We start from the raw sequence: 23,528 nt of genomic DNA, 5'->3' as shown, positions 1-23,528 counted from the left end.
AGTACAAATATAAATCAGTGAAAGAAATATTTCATTGTGTCTATGATCTCATCAATATGGGTATTTCCTTTGACAGTAGAGATCACATCTACACCTTCTCATTATCCTATGTGATTCTTATCCATGTGTTTCAATAGATCTTCCATCCTAGAATCAACTTATTTTACAGGAGGCTTAGTTGTATGTAGTTATTAATAGTACATTTTTTAAAAAGTCAGGTAAGCACTTACTCATCTCTCTAGTACTTGATGGACTCACCTCTTTATCTAGCCATATAGTTTTTCTCATGAAAGGAGAAAAAGGATTACCTTTATTTTAGGCAAAAAAATGTTATGATAAAGTTTATCAAATTTGTTTATTGTATCCAAAGAGACTAGGGAATTGAGCATAGTGCATAGCATAGACTGTTGTTACTGTTGGTCCTTCATTCTTGAAGAAAACCAATGACATCAGGAGGGGGAAGACTTGCAAATGAATTGGGTTTAAGAGAGGCAAGGCTGTGCAAAGTCAATTAGGGTGCTGAATACATTTTTATTAATTGACTATCCATGTTCTGAGTCTTTATTTCTGTACCTCAGTTCCCCAAATAGGGGAGTCGACCCTTTCCAACATGTCATACTTATAAGTAGGTCCACAATAACTGTTGTCCTTCATTAGTTGAAGAAAAACGCTAATAATTAGTTGGACAAACCTTTAATGTTTTTCAGGGTGATCCTGGGGGAAATCTGGATGTATCCTCAGCTGAATTGAGAACTGAGCTTCTAAGTAGGGTTTTTCTGGAATTTAGTGACCAGACAAAATAGAAGTAGAAACTATAGGATGACAGAACCTACTCTTGGAGATTATTAGACCTCCAAAGACTAACCAGGAGATGTCTAGGCACAAATTTGTTCAATAAAATCTGGACGTGTATAATTATATAATTACATATAATAACTATATATAAATATATAATAATATATATAAATCATATAATTAATATTTCTGTTCCTCTAAATCCATGCCTACAAGGATAGCATTTTCCCAATATGATTGCATTTATTCAAAGGTATAGTAGTGGGCTGTGTCCTGCATAGTATGATAAAGGATCCTAGGAAGGGTGCTTTGTAAAAAAAATGCTTCCTTCAGTTGCCCATCAAGACACTTTAACCAGTACCCATACAGTCTGCTGTAGGCAACATCAAGACCTAAATATTCATTTATTTACTTGTTTGTTCCTTTCTTTATTTGTTCAGCCACTCATTTATTTGTTTATTTGTTTCTGATATCATGAAAATGATCCTAATGGATGAAGAATTTTAACGGAAGCCTAGAGGAAGAGAACATTTCAAATCAGAGAATACTAGCTTGACGAATAAATCAGTGGGGGATTCTGCGCATTCCATGGGTAAGTGAGCGTAAAAGACTTTTGGAGACAGAGTATTATGAGGAGGGAGAAGGGAAAAAGAAAGCAAAGTGAGCAAACACCAGAAACAAACACCTACTTCACCATTTAAAAAAAAATCTGGTATTGGACCTTTAGATCCACCATTGCTAGCCACTAAAAAGAACAGAAAAACCCTGCATCTTCAGCACCTTTATTCGCTCTTGCTGATAGGTTCATCCTTAGTCAACTAAGGAACATCTTTCTAAGTAAATGGATGCAATGAGGGAGAGAGATAAATGATCAGAAATGGAGTTACAAAGGACATAGCTACAAGACTATAAAAATATACCCAGTGGCTTCTAACCCTTTAAATAATGGGGAGGATCAAAGGAAATGGAGTTTTACTACTTACTGCATTTTTAATGATCTAGAAAGCTACTAGAACCTGAGGGGAATACATTTCTCGATATACATGTTCTAAATTCACAGGATCACAGCTCTAGAGCTAGAGAGAACCTTGGAGGCCATTTCTCTCTAGCCCTCTCATTTTACAGATTATGAAACTGAGGCCCATGAATAATTTGCCCAACAGTATACAGAAAGCAAGTGTTGGGGCTAAAAGCAGGAAGTTGACTTCAACAAGACTATGTTGGATATCTACTATAAGAGGTGTGAAAGGTCAATACTAGATCAATTCTTGTACAGCAGGAGATCTTTAAAATAGAACTTACTATGTATCACCAGATGAATACAAACTAGAAGACATTTTCAAAAGTTTTCATGGTATATATCAATCTTGTTTACTTATTCCCTGTCTATTTGAATCATTTATTTACATATCTGGGTCTTGTTTTATGCTAAGAAAAAGTTCATTTTTACAAAAAGAAGGAACAAATAGCACTCTAATTCATAAATTTACTAATTATTCTTCCATCTTACCATCAACAAGAATGTACATTTTCTTTAATTTAAAGTGATATGTTAATTTGATGTCCCTTAAATTCTACTTAGTGTACTACTATTATTTCCAATTTATAGGCTTCAGATTTACCTAGACAGAAAAGAAAATATGCTCTCCTGATAAAAGACTCTGATATATAATAGTGTTAAACACAGACTAAACACAGTTCCATAGGAATCACCAACAATGTTAGTAAGAAATACAAGGCATTTTCTTTTGTGCAGCATCTTCATATCCTGAGCTTCAAAGTCCAGAGCTTACTCATCCTAACAGCAGGCCTGCAGAGCTTTGATAGTAATGGCATGAGAAAAATATACTTGGCAGTATCTTGAAAGATACATCCATTACTAATTTAATTAGTGTGTTTATAGCCTAAGTCACAACATATCCTTTCCCTTTGACAATTCAGAATGCTTTTGAAGGGGTTCAGGATTGGGGTGGGGGGAGAGAACCAGATTGCCTACAAAAAAAGGATGGACTCATAATTCTTTGCACAAAGCATTAGAAAATACTGTGATATTTTATTATTAAAAATGCTGCTGAAAAGTTTATACATATGTGTCCAGCCATATATATCTTCTATCATTACTTAAGGCAAAAACAAAAAATTGCAAAACAATAACCAAAGAAACCATTAAACCCTGCGTGCCTTTAAAGGTCAAGAATAAAAGCCTGGGAAAGTTTTCTTTTTTCCCTTTTTTTTTTTTTTAACAGATTGCAAGAATAGTTTGTTCTCATAGAATGCTATGAAGATCCTATAACACTTTTCCATGTAGAAATCAGACATCGTTTAAGATGTAGTAAATTGACTTTGATCATAATCATTTTTAAAAGCTAAAATCATTCACTTACAGAAACTTTTTGTTTTACCCAAATGTCACAAGCCTGACACATTACTGTACATATTGCTAGCAGAAGACAATTGGAAGTACTAAACATATACTGTAATTCACATTACAAACATACCCAACTTATTATGATGCCAAGCATCACTGCCTTTGTTTGTTTGACGAAGAGCCTATTTACTTTCTCAATGGAGGCAATACATAGTTTATGGGTAGAGTTTACTAAGAGTCAGGTATAATAAATGATGAATCAAGGAAGAAACAGTTTTCTATGGGATCACTACATACAAGTAGGTGCGTTGCTTCACCATGGGCTAATTTGGGGGCAATCTAATACATGTGTGCCACCTCACTCTCAAATGTAATTTAGAAAGTTAGGTGAAATTCATGACCTTGTTATGTCACTACCACATTTTTCTATGAATTCTCTTTCTTACAAAAAGAGCTCACAGACATTGAGAATTTCTACAGTTATGCTTCAGGGACCGATTATCCAAAGGACTTCATGATAAGGGTACAAGGCAGCATGTATGTTAGGTACAGCATGGGGTAGGGAAGTGACAGTGTTATGTCCAACTTAAAAAATGAAATTGAAGAACTGGTTTCTGGGATTGGGTACATGTTCAAGTGCAGAGCAAGACTCTTCACATATCTTTGGTTACTATTTCTTGGTGACCCAGTAACTTTCAAAAGACAAAATATAAAGCAACCATCTTTTACTTCCAGCTTATGACACTTGAAGCATTCCTTAGGAAAATTTTTTAAAAGAAAAAACATTAAGAAACAGAAAAAGGAAATGATCATCGACTCCTTGAAAGATGACTGCTTTGTCTCCAGCTCTCTGATTCAAAAAAGTCACGGGTTAGTTCTTCTCATATGGTAACTTGACAGTGAAGCCATCCATACTTTCAAGAAAACTCATGCAAAGCATAGTGGTTTATTGTTCCTTTTTTTTCTTTCTATCATATGCATTGATTGGTGACTGCTGTATAAGAAACCCGCAAAAAAAATGTTTTCAGACAGGCATAAGCTTGATCACATAAATGAAATATGGAAGAAAAAACGTCATCACTATATTTTGATAAATAGGAAACTTGTTCTTTAAAAAAGAAAAAAAAAACATTTCTTCCTTCAAACTGCAAATTTCTTCTGATTAGCAAAGCTGAGCAGGTACTTTCTCAGCCAGAGTTCTTCCGCAGCTGCTGGTGAACACAGAGCTAGATTTACTGAGGGGTGGGGGGGTTGAAGGGGATTGGGGGTTGGGAGAAAAGGGCTAACCAAAAAGCAGGCTTTCTTTACTTTTGGCAGGGTACTGAACTGGGAAGCAAATCTTCCCAAACATATTCAAATAACCAGAACTACAGAACTGGACTTGTATTTTTTTTTTGTCATTTTGTGTGTGTGTCTGTGTGTGTTTCCTTTAATTCAATAAACTTTAAATACTAATCTTTTTCCAGATTTCTGATCCATCTTTGTGTTGCAATTTCATGAAGGCTAACACCCCCAAAATAAATGTTGTCTAAAAACAACCATCTCCTAAGAATGCTTTAACATGCATTTGTGCAACCTGTAAGGGGAAATGTGCAGGTCACACAGACAATCTTTATTTTCTGTATGACGCCATGACCTCCTACAAATGAAACATGTTAGAAAATCCCATGTCTTTGTTTACCACAAGTAATTAAGAAGAAAAGTCCCCTCTTGTTCTGGAGGAAACAAGGGTGATATGACTAATGTATATATACATATAGATCACAACTGAAAGCACAATCTTTCTAAAAGCTCTTTCAAACTGAAAACATCAATAAAAGCTTTTTTTGTTGTTTTGTGTGTTTAAACTCACATCTATGTACATTTTTTACAAAGTTTCTTAAATATAGTTCAAGCTGGCAAATCATCTCTTTGCACAGAACTATACGAATATAACTGCATAGTCAGTCCTCTTATCTTTATAATAAAATTCTACTTTTTCTTCCTCCAGGATTACAGCTTCATACAATGAGTAAAAGCTCATGACACTGTCTTCACTTAAGAAGGGCCATTCATGGCATGGCACATAAAGAAATTTTTTCAATTTTATTTTTAAAAAATGGTTAAGAGTCACTTGGCTGTATTCCAGAAGATTCAGCTTCTATTTCTTACAGTGAAAACATCCAGGTCTTTGAAGCGGCTATTCTTCTGTCCTATACACATTAAACTTTCACTGAAGTGGTTGGGATCTTAAAGCAGTGTTATAACAGCAATGTATACGTTTCACATTTCACAGGGTTTGGAGTTGATCTTTTTTAATATTGGAAAGTTCCTTTGAAAAGGGTCAGTAAGAAAATAATGACTGCCCTTTCTCCTTTTATCTGAAGTCTGCTTGATGAAAAGCATTCCTTTTTTATTTCTTTTTCTTTCTTCCATGTTGCTGAGGGAAGGAGAGTAAGGGAGGGGAAGGTAATGGCAGAGCTATACCCTAGTAGTTGAATGTCCATGGGGTAAATTAGTACTGTTTTGTCCCCCACTGAAGGTGTTGAAAGTATGCAAAGGCTGCATTCCTGTTAATGTGTTGGGAATCATGGTTATGGTATTCGGTGTCATTAGCGGAATGTCATCTGGGGATCTTCTCAGAGTAAGGGTATAGTCAGGTGGGCAAGTTAGTCTCAGGGTATCATGTGCCTGTAAGGACTCACACTCATGATCATGCTCCAACTGCTTCATCTGTAAGGACATGATTTCTTCGTTCTGTATGTGAGCAATATCATTTGTTGTATTTCTTTGAGGACTGGGACGCCTATGTGTTTCATGACGCCTTTTGTCCTTTTTGTAGTACAAGGCAGCAAAAGCCAAAATATTGAGGAATAATAAGGATGCTCCCACGGCAATGGTGACACTTAACTCTGTGGAATAATCTCGTTTTGTTTCAATCAGAACAGTTGTATCCTCTGGATTTGTTTTATGAGGGTCCTTTGAATGTTTAGGATTATTGGCAGGTGTGATGGCTGGACGCTTGGTAGTTGGCCAGATTTTTGCAGGAGATCGTCGAGTACCATAAGGAAATGATGTCATGTCTGGAGGAGGGACTTTTGTTGTTGTGGAAACGTATTGAAAAATCTCATTCAGGTTGTGCAAATGAGGTACAAGTTCCAACCAGAAAGCAACTTTGGTTGCTCTATAGTGATCCCTTACCCGAGGTTTCAGACCGATGTGTAGATAAAGCTGGTCTTTGGGGTTATACTTGGACCAGGCGACTTCTTCAAAACGATTGGGCTTTGTGTGTATAAACTTGGTATCTTGAGGAACTGGCTGATTTGGATCACTGTTAAAAGAAATGCAAAGAAAAGAGTTGAGTCTAAATAAAAATGCAAACTCTGTGTCATCTTAGATATAATGGTAGTCACCCGAAAAAACAAAACAAAACAAAACCAACTGTTATCAATTATGCATCATTTCTTAAGAACATAGAATCCTCAAGGAATTACACTGAAAGGCTATGCTATAATCCAGTATATCATCTTCCCTTTAATATCTGTTCTTTTACCCTCATTGAAAAGGTAAAGTCTTACCAAACACTGATGTTTGGTAATAGTCACAGGATGTTCTGAAACAAGTTCTTGACTAAAACAGGCCAAACCAATGAAATAATTTCATTTCCTCCTCCAGACATGACAGAGGGAAAAAATGTTATTAGAATAACTTCATATGGTAACTTTCTATAATATAAATTTGTGTAAATTAAAAGTTGGTTGAGATTTCATTACAAATATTCTTTTTTTTACCTCATGCTGATTTATAAGGAAAATACATCATAATTAAAATCTCAGCTATTTTAAATCTATGAATTAAAAAATAAAAACTCTTAATAAGAGCTATCCTAATTATCAAATGCAAGCAACTTGTCAAAAAACAAAGTTTTATTCATTTGACTCTGCAGGCCTTTAGCATACTTGATAGTGGAGGAGCAGAAGTGCATCTAGAAAAAAACCATTACATATTAGAAGGTGGTCATATCTCTGGAAAACCTTTGAAGGACTAATATCATCAGCTATAATCAAACACTAATTCATTAGTGGAAAGATGTGTTGTATTAGTAGGACAGAAAAATTTATTTGATGCAATTAATTTTTCCCCCAGAGTAAGAAAGAAAAAAAGATCACAGTGAATTGATAGTTAAAAGAAGGTTTGGATGCACAGAGGAATTGTGGACTCCATTCCATTAAAATAGAGAAGAGACATAATATGTATGACTAAAATTCACAGCTAATCACCCACTTCATTTTGTCAAAGACTTTAATCTCATTCAATACCAAATCTTTAAATAGTGTAACAAAATGAGTTCTGAATTTTCTCTCCTCCCCAGTGCTCCCTTTGAGTGTAGAGGTATTAAAAGGCCCTGAAATACTGGAAACAAGCAGCGGAGGGGAACAGAAGAAGGAAAAGGGCTTAGATAATTCAAAATTTGAATTAATACCCCATGAATTATTAGCAACAGACTGAAGGAAGAACCACACAGATTTTGCATTACTTCATAGAGCAGATATATTTCAGCAAAGTCTGCTTTAAACCATATATTTTTTGCAGTTGACTTGCTTTACAAAATCAGTAAACTATTCTTAGAAAATGAAAAGTAGTGTGGATAGAGGAATGGAGGCAGTACTAAATAAAGATGCTGGATTTAGAGTGAGGGAGAAGACCTGTCTTCAAGTCTTTCCTCCAACATAAGTGAACAATATAACCATGGGCAAACTACTTAAACTATGAACCTGCTTCTCGCTCAGTAAAACCGACATAATTATATCTGTCATAATTCTCTCACAGGGCTGCTGCAAGGCCTAGTCTCAGGGTTATTGTAAATGAAAGAATGTAGGTGAATCATTTTATAAACCTTAAAACACTGCATGTCAATTATTAACATAGGAATAAAGTGTCCCAATAGCCTTTCAGTAAGGAAGTAAAACTTTCAGTAAGGAAAAAGTTATAATTGTTAGTCAGCCAACAAAGAAAACCACTCTCTGTCCTCAAGAAGCTCATATTCTGATGGGGGAAATAGCATGCAAATAACTATACACACAGACGATAGATAGATATGATAGAGATTTACAAGTATATCAATATACATGTATCTATATATTCATAACTGCCTCATCTATCTATGTAATCAATTTCTATGTAATTTTTATTTTTTCCCTCCTTTCTTCCTTCCTTCCTGACACCAGGTTCCCAACTTTGGCGTCATGCTTGAACCTTCACTCTGTATATCCAATCAGTTGTCAGACCTTATTGTTTCCACGTTTTTAACATCTTTCATTTATATCACTTTCTTTTCACTCACACACTTCACATTCTAATTCATAGCCTCTGCCTGAACTATTTAAAGTAATTACCTAATTGGTTTCCCCACCTCAAGTCTCTCCCCTCTCCAATCATCTTCCACATTATCACCAAAGTATACACAGAACCATGTCAACCATTTTTTCAGTCAATTCTAGTTGCTCCCTACTCTCTTGATAATCAACTATAAGCTTCCTGTTTAGTATTTTCAAGTGGTTTCTGCAATTCCAGGTGCACATTGCTACCTTCCAAGCACTCTCTGATCCAGCTATACTGTTCTAGTTTCAGTTCCACAAAAATAAGGCACCTTCTTTCTCATGCTTTTGCCTGATCTGTCTCCCATGTCTGAAATGGTTTCCCTTCTCACCTTCACCCCTTGGAATCCTTGGTTTTGTTCAAGATTAAGTTCAAATGCCACCTTTTGTGGGATAAGTCTCCTGGTCTTCTTCCCACTTCTCACCCCACCAAGCTGTTGGTGTTTTCCCCTTCAGAGGCTACTATGTATCTACTTTCCATTTATCTTGCATATACTTATATATACATATTGTCTCTTCCATCAAAATGCAACCTCTGAGGAGATGGGGATTTTCTTTCATCTGTCTCTCTCACGTAGCACAGTGTAGCACAGTGCCTGACACACACAAAGGGCTTAATAAATATTTGCTGATTGATTTGTTACCATTAACATGACTATTAGAAAACACACACATGCACACAATATATTATGAGTTATTCTGTGGTACAGTGGAAGAAAAATAGACTTGGAGACAAGAGAGACTAGGTCCAACATCTCACATTTATCATCTGTTAGCTGTGTGAGCTGGGCAAGTCATCTGACTTCTCTGAGTGTGAATTTCTCAATTTTGAACTAGTGAAAATGAAATCTGCAAGTAATTTTGTGAGGATAGTTCTATGTAGACTTTAAAATTTGAGTTATTATTATTATTATTTGTACACAGGTACATCAATTATATGGTACCATGTCTTTGATTACTGGGTGTGATGCCATTTGATATGACTGCAAGAATAACCCTTTTAAAATATATCTATATTCCTATTTAGTATAAAGAACTCTAAAGAAATTCATATGTATTAAAAAGTAAAGAACTGCATTTAGTTTGTTCTCAAAGAAGAAAGCAGAAGATTTGGAAAATCCTGATAAGCAAGCTTTGGACGGATACAATCTATCTATTAAAGTCCTTCAGACTTCAGACCATGAGACTTCTTAAATCATGATAAACTCATAAGGATTATGAAAGCCCAAGTCATTTCGCTTTCTCAAACACTCAAAAGACTGTCATCTATAGAGAAATGGAAATATTATATTCCCTAACATTCTTTTCTTAAGCATAAATGCTTTCTAATTCACATAAACTAAATATATGCAGTTCTGGATAGAGGAAAAGCCACATTTGCTTTCTCCATAATAAAAGTTTAAAGTTCTTAACCTTATTGCTTTTCTGCATACAATCACATTTGCATCTTCCATATTTTATATTGACAAAATATCGTATCAGACATTCACAGATAATTTCAAGGACTTTGCCTTCTACTGATTATCTGTAAGTTGGTAATATAGTTACATCAATTAAATAAACTCTTCAGCTATTCTCTTATAGATGAAAAAAAGGTCTGCTTTTGATTTTAAGGCTAAATGACAGTCATTTATAAGAATATGCTGTTACAAAATCAAAGCATTCAACAGCATCCCCTTACCACTAGGTGGCAAAACAGAGATTATTTGGTAGACACAGCCCTCACTAGTAGCAGACACAAACAGCTGTTCTGGGAAGTAAGAAACTCTGGTCACATCCCTCCCTCTCCACACAAATCAGGATGTAATTGTCAGGTTAATGCTAGTCTCTGCCTTGTTAACCAAACTGTCTCTAGCTGAATAATAGATATGTAAGTTAATGAGGTGCTGTTATTAGGTCTAAGAACCAAACTGGAATCTGAAATAAGACAATTTACATGACACCCACAGTACTTGTATAAAATCAGTGCAATCCAATACACACACACACACACACACACGGGCACACACACGCACAACTACTATTGGACATAGAAGTCTTTTCTGTTGATTCTAGCTGTCTCTAAATTATCTGCTGTCTCTAAATTCTGACATAATTTAAGGTTTGTACCACATAATCTGGCACTGGAATGCTGCTTGTGTTAACTTATATATGTATGTTAGGAAACATAATGTTGCCCAAACTGGATGATAAGATATTTTAGAAAAGGTGTTACTTTTAAACTCTCCTACAATGTGCAGGGTACACAGCAACTACTTGAAAAAATGTCTATTATTTGACTTGTAATAAAAGATGTGAAAAATAAGAAACAAGAAAGTCTACTTAAGTATATCAGCTTTAGATACATGATGACAGAGCTTTGGAATTTTTAGAAGTCTGTAATAATTATATAGCAATTGCTAACTTACAGAGAGACATGACAAGTTAATACATAAGTACAGGATTTGGCTGACCATGCAGCAGAATAGCTTTTAAATTTCAGATCTGCTGTGGGGAAAGTAAAACTCCTTTCTCAGAAAAGGCCTGCTGACTTAATTTTTGCATTACAAAAGTCTTATTCATCAGGCTTTCATAAATTTAATTAGAATTTACATCTGATTCTTTCCCTGACACTAGGCACATCTGTTTTGTTTTTCCTCAGTGGAATTATATGTGCATCTAATTTATTTGGGTTTATAGCTGCCTAAAATGATGGTTCATCAAGCTGGAGCAACTTAAAAAGGTGGTTCAGGTAGCCCTATGATGCATGTGACATTGCCAACCTCATTGCCAACCTTTGATTATATATAGACATGTGAATGTGTGTGTGTCTCTGTGTATGTACAAGTTACTATGCATACACACATGTAAAGCTGATGTGTAGTTGTATGTTTATAATTATCAACAGCTACATACCTTGATTCAAAAATTCAGCCATTTCATTCTCTGATATAGATGCTTCCTTGAGAATTTAGCTAGTAATTGACCTCTTTTATACTACAAAGGATATTGACTGATTTCTGTCAGGCCAACATATGCCTCACTAAGCAGGCATACCCTGAGGTCAGGTCTGCCAGCATGGCAACTGGTGGGTTACAGGCTAGTTGGGCAATCTTCCCTATGATCCTGCTCTCCATTCCCATGGTCAATAACAATCCCAAACCTGGGCCCATCTCAGGAGGAATAAGACAGGGAATGACATTTATGTCTCATTCTATAATATAAAAATAATAAATTTATATATATAATATAAAAAAGAATTTTTAGATTACATATGAATTAAACTAGCTACAGATATTGATTACTATTCTTCAATTAATTTAACTTATTCATAATTTTCATCAGAGGCCACAGAAAGAGTTATTTCATTGATAATGTATCTACATATTGACAAACCATGGATGGCACACTATGGGAGCCAGCATTTTGCCCTGAGAACATTTTAGCAATACAAATCTAATTAAATAAATAATAATTAAATTAAATTAATTTTACTAAATAAATAAAAAAATCCTCTGGTTAACACTCCCAGGATTGATGTCTACTTTAAAACCTAGCTGACCAACTTCTCAGGATTTGGAAGGTCTCACAGCTATGGGTATAGGATAGGTTCCTTCACTTGTGATCATTATTACAAATTGCTTTCAAATGTTATGTTTGTTTCATAAGAGCCCTGTGGTCTGTCACTATGGTTTCGCTAGAATACATGTAGTTGTTCAAGAGTTATGGTGACCATGACTGTAGCACATTTGACAAAAGGATCAATAAAAATTCTGCTAAGAGTGATGGCTGACATGCTACAGGTTCTGCCAAAATCCCAATAAACTTAGGTACTTATGTTGCTAGCTTTCATCATGGACTTGCCACTTTTCCAAGTGTATGGCAGCATCCTGATCATTCTAGAAACACTATCCAAATGGATTACTTCCTCCACCCAGGTGTCCTCCAGCCCCTGCTCTGCACTGAATCCCGGGGTATTGAAAGGTTCAAATAGGATAATGCATGTAAAGCACTTTGCAGATCTTAAAGTGCCATATAAAAGTCAGCTATTATTATTGTTGTTTCTGTTGTTAACCTCTCCTCATCAGACTTCCAGTCTGGCATTGATTTCCTTCCCTCAGACTTCTACTCACTCTTGCTGAGCTCAAGCAATGTTTATACAGCAACAAGAGCATGTGGTGGTAAATGTTTAACAACTGTGCTGGGGGAAAAATGTATACACATGCAGTTTTAAGTTTAGATTGCCTTATTAAATCTAGATAATGAACAAAACAATAAATCAAGCCCTGCTTTTTATTGTTTCCTATTTCTAATGTGGAAATGCTCATATGAAAAATTTTAAAGTGTAACCATGGGCAAGCCAGTTAGAGCAGGCTCCAGCACATCCTTGACTGAATCATTTCCTACTGATGCTCAAACTACACATCATTCCTGAAAAAGAGCTTCAGATTAAATCACCTCCTTGTTCATAGCATGTCTAAGTAGAGTCTTTAATTTGTTCTCCACTTTTATCAATCCTACTCAACTGCTTTTGGGTAAAAGATGGTTAGTCAAAGTGAGAAAACAGAAGAGTGGAAACGGTACTTCTCAGGCTATATGTTGATCACCAAGACAGGTAGTCTACAAATAAATCTACAAATGAATTTTAATATATCAATTCCATCTATTTGTTGAAAAAAACCCACTTCATTTGAAGCAAATAACAGTTTCAAAATCTTTTTTTGAAACGTTAAAATACAAACTCTTTAATATAAGGCCTTCCATAATTTGGCTTCTGCTGACCTTTACAGCTTAATTTTAAATCATTTCCCTTGCACAGCCCAAGTAGCAACAAAATGAACTCCAAGACATTCCTTGATCTTGCCCTGTGGTCTCTAACAGCTGTTTATTCTGCCTTGAGTCCCTTGCCTCATATTTATTCTTAAAATCCCTCTAAAAGGCTTCAGGGTTTAGCACAAGTGCTACCACCTCCTTGAAAATTTCCCTGAAACAGAAAGTATTCTTACCTCCATCAATTTTTCTCAGAATGCTCTGTCTAGGGCTCTATGCCAAATACAATGTACCACAGAACCCAGTCATAGTGATAGGGCCTGAACCTATGATTCTGTTGGTACAGGGAAGTCTTTAGAGAGGAGACTGTCTTTGCCAATTCTGGGCAGTACCTACTCTACAACTTAGAGTGTGTTAGAGAACTGCCTAGAGTACCAGGAAGCTGTGACTTGCTGAGGGTCACAGAACCAGTATGTCAAAGTTCGGACTATAAAACAGGTATTGTTAGCATCAAACCTGGTAGGGAAAGGAAAGGCAGTGAGGGGAAGGGAATTAGCATTTATGTAACACCTGCTATGTGCCAGGCACTATGCTACATATAATACATACATATATATATATATGTACATATATATATATATAAAATCTCATTTGATTCATAGTACATGGTACCTAGAAAGCACTTAGACAAATGCTTATTGATTTCTTCTTTGCTCCATTACCCTGTATTTGAACGTCTTACACTTGTCTGTGGAATGAGTCGTGTTTGTCAATACATATTTATTATTTTTTCACCTTTGTATCCCTAGTGCCTAGTGGTATATTGAACATAATAGCAAGCACTTAAATATCTGTTGAGTTGAATATTTGAATGATTTCCACCCACAACATTCCCTCCTTCTGACCCCATGCTACCATCCCCAACTGTCATATGTAGTACATCACCTATGGAAACTAGAAGCCATGCTGATTGACTTGTAAGATCTATTGCAAATGTCAGAAATTCTCTACAAATGAGAGACTTATTAACATTATACAATAGGAAAATTTCTCCAGAAATAGGACTAAGTCTGGCTAGCTATGCAGAATCTCTATGGAGATAGCCCACACAAAATGTTGGCTAACTTGGCTGTAGGACCACTCTGACTATACAAATAGTCATTTATATGACTTACATTATTCACCACAATATCCCACAGATATCTATTATGAGGAGATGGTCTGGAATTTATATACATCAAACCTAGTACTTTGCCTTATTAAAATAGAATGGCAGAAAGAGTGTAAGAAAACCTAGACAATCAGAGGCATCTGGAGTTCCTTAAGAAATTATTTGAGTAAGAGGTTTGAGACAGCTAGGAGGCTTAGCGGATGGAGAACTGGACCTGGGGTCAGGAAGACTTGAATTTAAAGCTGGCCTTGGACACTAGCTACATGACCCTGGTGGGTCACTGTAAAGCAGGGATAATAAGAGCATCTACATAACAGGGTGGTTGTAAGGGGGTAAATGAGGTATTTTTTAAGTGCTTAGCACAATGCCTGAGTACTTAATAAGAGCTTATTCCTTTCCCTTCTCCACCACCCTCAAATGAAAGCACTTGAAAGCCCACACACCAATCAATCAATTGATCAATGAATATGTTATTAAGCACTAAACATGTGCTGGATAACAGAGGGTGCAAAGATGACCTAAAGCTGTTCCTGTCCTGAAGGAGCTTTCTTTCTGTTGAGTGAGACAGCACATACACATAAAAATATACATACATATATATATATACATACATATGTGTGTAATATATATTATGTATATACACATACATAATATGTGTATTACATATTATGTGTATTACAATAAATGTGTAATACATACATATTATATATACATACATAATATATGTATATATAAATATATAATACACATTAAATGATATAAAATGAATACAAGTTAACTTTGGAGGGAAGTATGAACAGCTAGGAATGTGATGGTTAGGAAAGTTTTCATGTAGGAGGTAGTACATCTAAGGTATTACAATCTGGAGATGCCCAGTTTAACAGCAGTATAAGGCTGTATCTGATAGAGGTGCTCCTGATTGTGAGCATATTAAAGAGAGCATCCAGTAGTCGCTAGGCTTAAGTTTTGGGAGTAACTGTTGCTGTAGATTATGATAAAGGAAGCATCATAGACAAAGAGTTAAGAGTCTGTGCCAAATGATCCAAGAGAAATGAGTCAGTATAGAACCAATGTGGGAAACTGAGAAATCAATGCATAGCATGGGAGAGAGGGAAACAGAGTCTGGAGCTTGGTATCCTGATGTTGTGATTTAATTGAGGGCAGAGAATGCCTTGCCTCTTTTTGTATCTCCGATGGTTAACACAGTATGTGGCACATAGCATAAATTTAATAAACGTTTATTGATTGACTAATGATTGTGAGAAAATCAACCTGCACTGAAGCTGCTGCTTAAGTCTTATCAGGTGTACTAATTAGGAAGGTAGGTTGTATGGGGAGAGCTAGATTCTAGGTGCTTATGCCAAAACACTGGGGAACTATGACAAGAAGCTCATCAGATTGTACTGCCGAGATTAGAAGACCTGAATTATAAGTTTCTTAAATCTCTGTAGGATGTTTGAGACTTGAAATATAAAAAAGGGAAAGATTCAAGAAACAGTCAAGGGCTAGAATCAATAAGACTTGGCAACTGATTGGTCATGGGAAAGATGGAAAAGGAAGATGGGACAAAAAGTAACACAAATGTTTTGAACAAAAGAGAAAGAATTAATAATATCTGCCCTGCTAGAAATGATGAAGTCAGAAGAATAAGTATGTTTTGGGCAAAAGGTAAACTCAGGCTTGAGCATGTTGAATTCAAGGTACTATGCAGGTGTTGATTTTTTTTTTTTTATTAAAGGGGCCATCTCTTGAGTAACTTAAAGAAGCCTATTCATTGAATGGGGGTATGCCACTCAAAGTAAGAATGTGATAAGAACTTAGCCTGAAATGACCAGAGTCTCCCATTGCATCCTGGGTCATCTCCACTCTTCCTGATGAATATCAGGCTACTGGACCCAGATGGCTCAGGAGAAGAAAGTGAGGTTGGTGACCTTGCATAGTCCTCCCTCACTCAAAGTCAACTACAAGTCATGTCAACATCTTGATGTCATGGTCCTCTTCAAGAACAAAGGACAAACACAACTATACAGTTCTCCTATATGATTCAAGGGATATACAGTTGTAATAGCAATAATAGATATATAATTTAGAAGATTTTGTGCAATACTTTGCATAAAAAATAGCTCCTTTGATTCTTAAAATAACTGTGAGTTAGGTACAGCAGGCATTATCTCCATTGGGTTCAGAGAAGTTGTCTTGCTCACAATGGCCAAATGTCAGAGGCAGAATTTGAAAGCAGATCTATTCTGGATCCAGTCTTAACACTCTTTCCACCACAACATTATGCTTATAAATGGTATTTACAAATATGGGTCTGGAACTTGGGAGGAAGGTCAAAGCTTTACAAAGAGATATTTAGGAAATATTACGTAGAGCTGACAGTTGGATTCTGAGAGTAGTTAAGAAAAAGAGGAGAAGGCCTAGGCCTCAGAATTGAGAACGTTTCATCTCAAAGGATTAGAAAAGAATACTCAGGAAAAATGACAGGGAAGACATGGTCAGAAATGTAAAATAGAACTAGGAGAAGGGTGCAAAAATATTAGCCAAGAATTCAACTAAGGAAGAGAAGCCATTGAAAAGAAAAAGGGAAACTAAGAAAATGCTATTGTTTGGTTATTCTAAGGCTTATAAGGAACCTTAGAGGGAGCAATTTCTGTAAATTTTTTTGGACAGAAGCCATACAACAAGTCGTGAGTTGGAGCAATGAGGTAAAGAAGGCTGCAGGTGCATTCTCCAAGAATTTTGGAGAAGAAGTAGAAGAAAAGAGATTGAAATGATAGGCAGGTCAAGGAACAGAACTGTGGAATCCTAAACATGGCCATTAGGCATATGTACAATGGCTAGAGGTCAAACTGATGGGTGAAAGGGAGGGGATGAATGCTGGTGGATCCAGGTATATATGCTATTAAGCATATTACTAGACCTAGTAGCTTTGGTTCAGATGTCAAAATGATCTTAATCTTCACTACATCCCCTATTCAAACATCTTCAAACATCTTGACAAGCTCAGCAGTCAAATATTTGAGAGTCTTCATCATCTGCAACCAACCTTCCTTTCCAGGATAATTTCATGTTGATTCCCATTCATATTCTTTTATGTTCCAACCAAGCTAGTCTATTAAGTTGTTCCATGAACTCAGCATGCCATTTCTTATCTCTGAACACTTATTTAGATTATTCTCAATGCCTAGAGGGCACTCCTGGCTCATCTCTGCTTTTCTGAATCCTTACATTTATTAATATAGGGCTGTATCTGATACGGTTGCTCCTGACTGTGAGAATATTAAAGGTAACTTGCTCTGTGTGAAGCCTTTCCACATAAAAGGGACTTCTCCCTCCTTAGGCTTCCCTGTGACAGTTGGGGGGAGGGAGTTCACCTTGTATTGCAGTTGTGCTGGTATACATTTTATGCCCTCTTCCAAAACCCCTCCTTCCCCAAATAGAATGCATCCTTAAAGGGGACCTTGGTACCATGGCATTTTATTTCAATACTCTCAGAACTTAATATATTTCCTTTCACATAGAAGGTGCTTATGAAGTGATTGCTGAATGAAGGAGTGGGAATGAGTTTTCCTAAGACTGATAGAATAAAGGTACTGTCAAACTTCAAATTCCTTGGAGGCATGGGATTTAAGAAGTACACATCAGATGTTTCTGATAAAGGAAAAATAGTGAGTTGCGATCATCTACTCTAAGAATAGGTACAGAGTTTGTGTATCAAGTAGGTTTGGGATGTCAAGGAAAGAAAAAAAAAAAGGTTGGAATTAAACAGCAACTTCTGTTTTAATTAGGCCAACCTGCCTAGCAAAGAGGCAGCATAATTTGATTGCAGACACTTGGCTCCTGTAGCTGGCTCCTTTCAACTTTACAAAGCAGAGCAAAGAAAACTAAAAGAGAGGGCAATTATCTGGGAAACTTTAGCTAAAGCAGATCATTTGTTTGTTGAAATAATGCAATAATGAAACCTTTTCTGTCCCTCTGTCTTTGTTATGGTGTTGTTATCTGATATTCATACATTTGAATGTATATATATTGGAAGCATTTTTACATCTACCAACTTAACATGGGCATTTTTGAAAAATATTATCTATCATTTGAGAAATAATGTTTAAAAATTCAATGAGAGTTTTAGATTGCACATGTAATTCAACAAATATTCACAAAGCAAGAACTTTGAGATAATTGACTGAGGGAATGATTCTCTTGTCTTGATTATCTCTAGTTTATCCTGTATACATCTCTGTACATAGTTGTTTATGTGTTATCTCCTCATTAGACCATAAACACACTGAGAAGGAGTTTATTTTTGGTCTTTTGGCCTTTCTTTGTATTGTAGCACTTAGTAATATGCTTGACACACAGTACAGGCTTGATAAATGCTTGTTGACTGGCTGACATAAGCAAGGAACAATTCTGGATTCTGAAAGGAGGGAGAGAGCTTGAGATTAGAATATAGGTACTAAATTCAAAGAGTGTACATTCTACTGGGGTGGAAGAATGGGGCAGAGATGACATCTTATGCAAAAATAAGAATAATTCAAGATAGAATATGATAAAGACAAAGGAGAGATCCAGGAAAAATAGTCTCAGAAAATTTGAGGAGGAAAAGGACACTTGCAGTTTAGTGTATCACAGAGAAGTAAGAATGTGAGCTAAACCTTAAACAAAGAGAAAAACTACAGAATACAGAGATGAGGAGGTGCTGCATTCTATGTGAATGAAGGAAAAAAAGGAGATAATGTATTGAATTTGGGACAGAGTTATTAGTCCTGCTTAGGCACAAAAGAACAGAATGAACAGTTGGGGATAAGGAGAGATAATATGAAAAAAGACTGGAAAGGTAAACTGAGGACGTTATATATTAACCTCAGGATTTTTTATTTGATACTTGGAGCACAATCATAGATTTTTGAGTGCAGATTTGGCATAGACTGATTCATTAATAATTATTTTTGAGAACTTTTTAAAGAACAGCTTGTAAAGAGGAGACATTAGAGGCAAGGAGACCAGTGAGAAGAATATTCAGGTAGTCAAGGAAAGCAGTAATAAATGTCTGAATTAAGGTATTGAATCTATTAATAGAGAAAGAGTCATTTTAAGAAATATTGCCCTATGTAAGAAGAATCAACCAGACTAGGCAACCAATCGGATGTAGGGAGGAGGAAGAAAAGTAAAAACAACTTTCAAACTTTGGTGATGACTCCATCAGTGTAGAAGTATGGTAGAAGGAAAAGCTTAGGGAGAAAGATGGTAAGCTCAATTTTATATTTGTTGAGTTTGAGATGCTGGCAGCACATTCAGTTTGGAGATATATATATATATATATATAAATAACCTGAGTGGGAATGGAGATTGACAAGTTTTCCAATTTTCAGAAAAAAGGAAGAGAATAGCCTTCAAACTACAGACCAGTGAATTTGACTTTGATTCTTGGGGAAACTCTGGAACAGATCATTAAAGGAATGGTTAGTGATATAGAAAGGGAAATAGTTATTATAAAGTGCCAACATGGCTTCATGAAGAATAGATTAAGACAAATTAACCTTATTTTTTGACATTGCATTAATATTGACCTAGATTTTATCAGTGATGAAATGATAAAATATCTCATGCATTGTTGTGTAGAGAAGGGACAGGTATGGACACCACAGTTATATGTATTCTGAGTTGTTGGGATAGCAAGCCAAAAGGGTGATCATTAATGGTCCAACATCAATGTGTCAAGGAGTCTCCACAGAAGTGTGCTACTTCACATTTTTATCAGCTAACTGGGGAAAGGCAAAGATGGCATAGTCATCAAATCTGCCAAGGGCATGAAACTCAGAGGCAGTAAACCAGAGGACTGGTTCAGAATCCCTAAAGTTCTTGAAAAGTTAAGCATTGGGATGAATCTGATAAGATGGAAATAATTAAAGGTAAAAGGGAAGTCTTACCTTGAGGTTCAAAAATTCTTTAAGGATTAAATTCCTTAACAAGTACAGGGTAGAGAAGAAATGGCTAGATAGCAGTCTAAAAAAAGATGTTTAACTGATTACAAACTAAATACAAGTAAACAGTGATGTATGGTAGCCAAAAAGGCTAATATAATTTTGGGTAGCATTAAGAGATACATGGGTTTCAAGAACAGAAACTAATAGTTGTACTATAATTTCTCTTAGTATGACCACATCTGGAATTTTGTCTTCTAGAGAGAAGGGGCTGGGAGGACCAAGGAGAAGGACGTAGGAATTATGAAAGACTGATAAACTGAATTGTGTCTAACAAGGAAGTGATTAGGGGTTATATGCCTGTTTACTACCAGACTAACCTTATCACTTGCTCTCAAGTGTCTAGAAAGTGTCTTCTAAATTCAACAAGTCTCTGGCAATCATATTAGGCCAAGTTAAAAAAAAATAAACCTAATAAAAAAGTATCATGCAGGCAAAAAATGAGTAGAAACTAAAACAACATCTAAGGAGTAAAATTAAGGAAATGATGGATGTTGAAAGCCAATAAGGGAGAAGTAGGTATACTTATACTCCTTGTTTACCATACTCCTTTTGACACACTTTATCACTTTCACATAAATATCAAACCATGACAAACTAAAAGAATGTCAGGATATTTTTGCTCACAATATTTTTTTTAAATTGTAAATAATTGATAAAGAAAATTATGCAATATATGGTGAAACTTGAACAGATTAAAAGGCTGTGAAACTTGCAAAGCATATATTTAATAGTGCAAGATGTATATTATTTGCCAATATAGCATACTCTATCTTGGAAAAAATTGAAGTTCTTTAGTATATCATAAAATGCAATTTAAATGCTTAACACTTAAGTAAACAAAAAAAGAGGGAAAAGTTACAAATACATTTTGGTTCATCTTCATCAAAATTTGTTAAAGTATTATAGAAATATGCAGCTTTGATCAGTTATTTCTTTAATAATAAATGATTTTAGAATAATGAACATCTCCTTAAAGTTCTCACAGAAAGGGTATTTCTTTTATTAGCTGGTAACAAGTGTCAAATTACAGTGTCAGTTACAGCACAATTTATCCCTAAATCTGCTTCAGATGGAGAGTTGTAACACAGGTAAATAAGAAGGAATCACTGACAGAGCTATGTGGCACCTCTAATAATATTCTGCATTTTCATAATCAAAAGGGGTAAAAAATTCTCTTGCTTTAAAATAATTCTGAAATATGCAAAAAATTCTGATTTTTAATCAGTGGATGGAACTTCTTCCATCAAGGAAGAACTAACCATCAATTTGCCTTATCCAAAAATTTAGTATGTCATCCTGATGATTTGCCTAGGGCACATAGCGTTTAAGTACCTAGTTCAAAGTCATGGAACTATTAAGTGATGGAAACTGGATTTGAACTCAAGTCTTCTTGACCCTAGCCCTCATACTCTAGCACTCTCAAAGCTGCAGATAGGTACACTATAGTGCTTTATCCTGTGCTCCATGTTTCTCCTAATTTTTAAATAGTTCACTGAATTCCATACAAAATAAAGAAATGCATTTTAGATTTTGGATATACTTAGAGTGTGGAATATGATATGAAACTAATCTAATCCAAAAAGCATTTGCTATATGACTGCACTGTGCCAAGTATTGTATTAGATGCTGGAAACATAAAGATTAATGAAAAACACCCCTTGTCCTCAAGGACCTCATATTGTATTGGAATAAAGAAAATGAAATTATTATAAAATGTCTTAAAAACAACACTCAGTCTATCAAAGGAAACAAAGAAATTGTTAGTGAAAGATTTCTTTTTCTTTTTAGAAGGACCAATGTAAGGTAATTCATTGCCATGTATAATTACTGACTGTGCCTGCCCAGTTCAGTAGTGCGATATGTGTGCCAAGATGGCGAAATTTCACAATGCTCTTCCTGGATGCTGACTGGAGGAAATGATCATGGTCTGGTTAGCATTTCCATAAAGGAACTAAGAGGGTTGGGGAGAAGAAAGATGGCGATGGAACAGATAACACAATGAGCCTTCTTTTACATTCCTTCAGAAAACGATGTTTTATCCTGCTGAAGGAGTACTCACTCCTGTAGTTCCCCAAATAGCCAGAAGTCTAGGGGAATCACTGTACTCTGCCTCCTTACTACTAATTTTCACATGTCTTTCTCTCAGAACTCTGAGACCAAACCCAGATACACTTTCACACAACTCTTCGCAGTAGTCCTTTGTTTCAAAACATCCATTGCCAGTGAGTGGCATGTATCTTGCAAGGCAAGGATACATTCAGTTTTCAATATATAATTTTTTAAATGTATTATATTTCATTTTCTCCATAGCTAGCCCAATACCCAATCCCAACTTTATTTCCTTGTGTCTATCAACAAGAGGTACAAGATGTCATCTATCCATTTTAAGATCTACTTAGAAGTTCAGAATGTTAGCTCTAAGAGTGTTTGGAAAGTTATGCTTATAGATCATTCCTACTTGTTAGGCATTGTTACAAGTGGGCTTATGAGAAATGGCATACAGACTTTTAGGGGCTGTGCTAGAGATGCAGAAAGACTGTAACTTCACTCAAGAGACAATAATAAATGTGCCTTGCTGCAACAAGCTCTTCCCACATCAGCAGCATATATAATGGTGACAGATGGTACTATAAAACATGCCTACAAGTCATTAATAATTGCAAATCCCTGACTTGCTAATATTTTAGAGAATGGTGATAATAACCAAAGGAAGCCAGCATGCTTTATATTGTATCAATCACTCAGCCAATGCACTAATTTACACATCCAGGTAATGCATTATGCCTGATGGAACTGTATACAGTTGATCACATAGTTTTGTAAGTTCAAATTCCCTTCCTCATTCTATCAGACACAAAATGATTTTTAGATAAATTATATGTAATTTAGATTCTCATTATCTATTTTTGATGAAATGTATTCATGAAATACATTCAAATTACATTTAAAAAAGTTTAAAAAAGGCACTTTACTCAAATGGATACTTTACTAAATGTTGTGCATAAACAGAATTTGGACAAATCAGATATCACCTATCTTATTAGTACAGATTATACTCCACTAGCAGCTAGGTGGCATAGTGGATAGAGCACTGGATC

General features: G+C 35.6%; 1 protein-coding gene across 1 annotated transcript in view; it reads right to left on the bottom strand.

Annotated features, from left to right (window-relative positions):
- Positions 1–2,828: 2,828 nt before the first annotated feature.
- The window catches only part of LOC140506844 (neuroligin-4, X-linked), a 446,694-nt gene continuing 425,994 nt past the window's right edge, over positions 2,829–23,528 (bottom strand). The window contains exon 7 of the mRNA XM_072614461.1: positions 2,829–6,473. Coding sequence (XP_072470562.1) covers positions 5,624–6,473 — 850 coding nt within the window. The 3' untranslated portion in view covers positions 2,829–5,623. The remainder of the gene's footprint in view (positions 6,474–23,528) is intronic.

Source organism: Notamacropus eugenii, chromosome 5 (assembly GCF_028372415.1).
Source record: "Notamacropus eugenii isolate mMacEug1 chromosome 5, mMacEug1.pri_v2, whole genome shotgun sequence".
In the NCBI taxonomy this organism is placed as follows: domain Eukaryota; kingdom Metazoa; phylum Chordata; class Mammalia; order Diprotodontia; family Macropodidae; genus Notamacropus; species Notamacropus eugenii.
Note: the sequence above shows the minus strand (reverse complement) of the source record. Positions and strands in the feature narration are given on the sequence as shown.